We start from the raw sequence: 2,500 nt of genomic DNA, 5'->3' as shown, positions 1-2,500 counted from the left end.
GCTCAAACACACACACACACACACACAAAGACACACACAGACACAACACACACACACACACACACACACACACACATACACATACACATACACATACACATACACATACACATACATACACACACACACACACACATATATATATATATATATATATATATAAAATGTGTGTGTGTGTATATATATATATAAATATATAATGTGTATATATATATATATATATATATATATGGGTATATATATATGTAATGTATATATACATATGTGTGTGTGTGTGTGTGTGTGTGTGTGTGTGTATACATATATATATACATATATATATATATATGAACCATATTCATGTTGACAAATGTAGAAAAGGTATGAATGAGAATGAATATTCTCAATACAAGAGATGTATTTGGCCGGTTTCGATTATTTCTTCGTCATAAATATATGAAATATATGTATTTCTGACGAATATATAATCGAAATCGGTGAAATACACCTCTTGTATTTTGAAGATATTCATTTTCATTCATTCTAGATATTCATTTTCATTGAGATCACGCTCTAAATTCTGTAATCTGCAACATTCCGACAATAACGTTATGGATTCCCGACTATGTCATGAAAGCGTTACACTGCATCGAAAAGGTCATAAGAATGTCATACATACCGAATATAACTGCCCTGTTCAACGGCCCCAATTCCAATTTTAGGTTCAGGTATCGAATATGAAAATTTTAAATTATGTTGTCTGGATCAGAAGTGTAACCTCAGACACATTTTTGCAATCGATTATGAAGTTAACCGATTAGTTGTGGTTATTGTTGGTGTTGGTTTAACGCGCTGAGATTCCTAGCGGACAAGAATATGTTGGTATAAGTTTGAAATATCCCTCAGCTCAAAACAAAAATGAATGGATAAACAAAATTTCTTTGTGAAGAGATTGATTGTTTAAAGTGTAGCTTTGAAGATAAGTCCTATACGACTTTTTAAAGTTATTTGTATGGACTTCATTTGTAAATTTGTTGTATGCGAATATTAAAAAAGTGTAATAAAATGCCCCAGGTGCGGCAGATTTAAAATTATAAATCTGCATGATACCTAATTTCCTACTACCTAATGTAAAGTAATCACTGATTTTCAATAAAACGCAATGTATTAGTGTTTAAGGATGCTAAACATGTAAATCCTATTTTTTTATTACTGTTAAATGCATTTGTTTCTGTACAACACCTGCTTTAGACGTTGAAAGATTCTCATCGAATTAAAATGTATATCATATACATATTCTTAAGGAAAATTCGAAATTTCGCCTTCACCCAACCAAATTAAAGTCTCTTCCAATGGCGATACTACAATCATCCGGATGTATAGATGAAACCGGAAAACTGCCTCACTGATAATGTAGATGAAGCATTTGAAAAACATTATCAAATGTTTCTCTCTAAAGTACATTTTACCTAGTTTATTAGAATAACAGCTGGACACAACGTATAATAAAGGAATTTGCAATACAGACTGTTAATCCAAATGTAAAAGGTTGATTGCTAAGGAATTTTGATATTTGTGTATGGCACTTATAGTAAAGGGAAAATGAGAATTAAAGTGAGTTGGCAGTTAACAATGATCACAGTGCAGCGTAACATCACTTCTTTAGTAGCAATACATGGAGGGTTTGTGGATGTATGACCTTTCAGGTCTTCCCTTAGCTAAATGACTTATTACTTGTCTTTGTTTGAACTACCTCGCTTTGAGGCCAATAAATCCCCCAGAGAACCATCGACCTTGAATTTACATATGTTAGTTGATAGACCTATACGCGAAGCTAAAACTGAATTGTTTCATGTTTCCTCTTTCGTAACACTTGTAAAGCCAAAGCTACTTCGTTCACTCAGGGAATCTAAGACCTTTTAGCAGTTCCATGCTGGTTATGTGCAGATATCTTTTCTTTTGTTTTGCAGGTGATTATTGCTGCTGTACTGGTGCTCCAGATGTGCTACCAAAAAATGACAAGTGATGTATTTTAATGTATATTTCTTGTAATAAATAAAATTGTGTAAAATTTAGCCGTATTAAGCTCAAGAATTTTCACCATTCTCCTCTCTTTCACAGTCTTTTTTCCCTCCCTGTCTCTTTCTAAATTACATGTATTCATCTCTTTCTTTGCGAGGTTGACATAAACAGAGAAGGACAGGATATAAACAACACCTTCATTTTTTCTCCAAAGGTGGGGCTGCGGCGGGTATGGTTTTGGAAATCTTCGTGCATCTCCTCGTGGCTTGTCTCCTGATCCATGGCGTTAGAAAGGCAAGACTTCATATTCTTCTACTATTGGTCACATCATCATATAACTATGAAAATATATAGATACATACGGCTACGATTATCATTATGCATTGTATACCGATGCAATATGTATGTATACATAAATACATACACATACAGGAAAGAATAAAATCCAGTCCGTCCAAAAAGCTAAATAATACAAAATAAAGATAAAACATGAAAAGTC

At 33.0% G+C, this 2,500-nt stretch overlaps 1 protein-coding gene across 1 annotated transcript in view; it reads left to right on the top strand.

Annotated features, from left to right (window-relative positions):
- The window catches only part of LOC125044458, an 8,710-nt gene that overhangs the window by 4,056 nt on the left and 2,154 nt on the right, over positions 1-2,500 (top strand). Inside the window, exons 3-4 of the mRNA XM_047641139.1 lie at positions 1,950-2,001; positions 2,216-2,295. Of these exons, the coding sequence (XP_047497095.1) occupies positions 1,950-2,001; positions 2,216-2,295 (132 nt within the window). The remainder of the gene's footprint in view (positions 1-1,949; positions 2,002-2,215; positions 2,296-2,500) is intronic.

Source organism: Penaeus chinensis, chromosome 35 (genome assembly GCF_019202785.1).
Source record: "Penaeus chinensis breed Huanghai No. 1 chromosome 35, ASM1920278v2, whole genome shotgun sequence".
NCBI classification, from domain to species: domain Eukaryota; kingdom Metazoa; phylum Arthropoda; class Malacostraca; order Decapoda; family Penaeidae; genus Penaeus; species Penaeus chinensis.
This window is presented reverse-complemented; position numbering and strand designations above follow the sequence as displayed.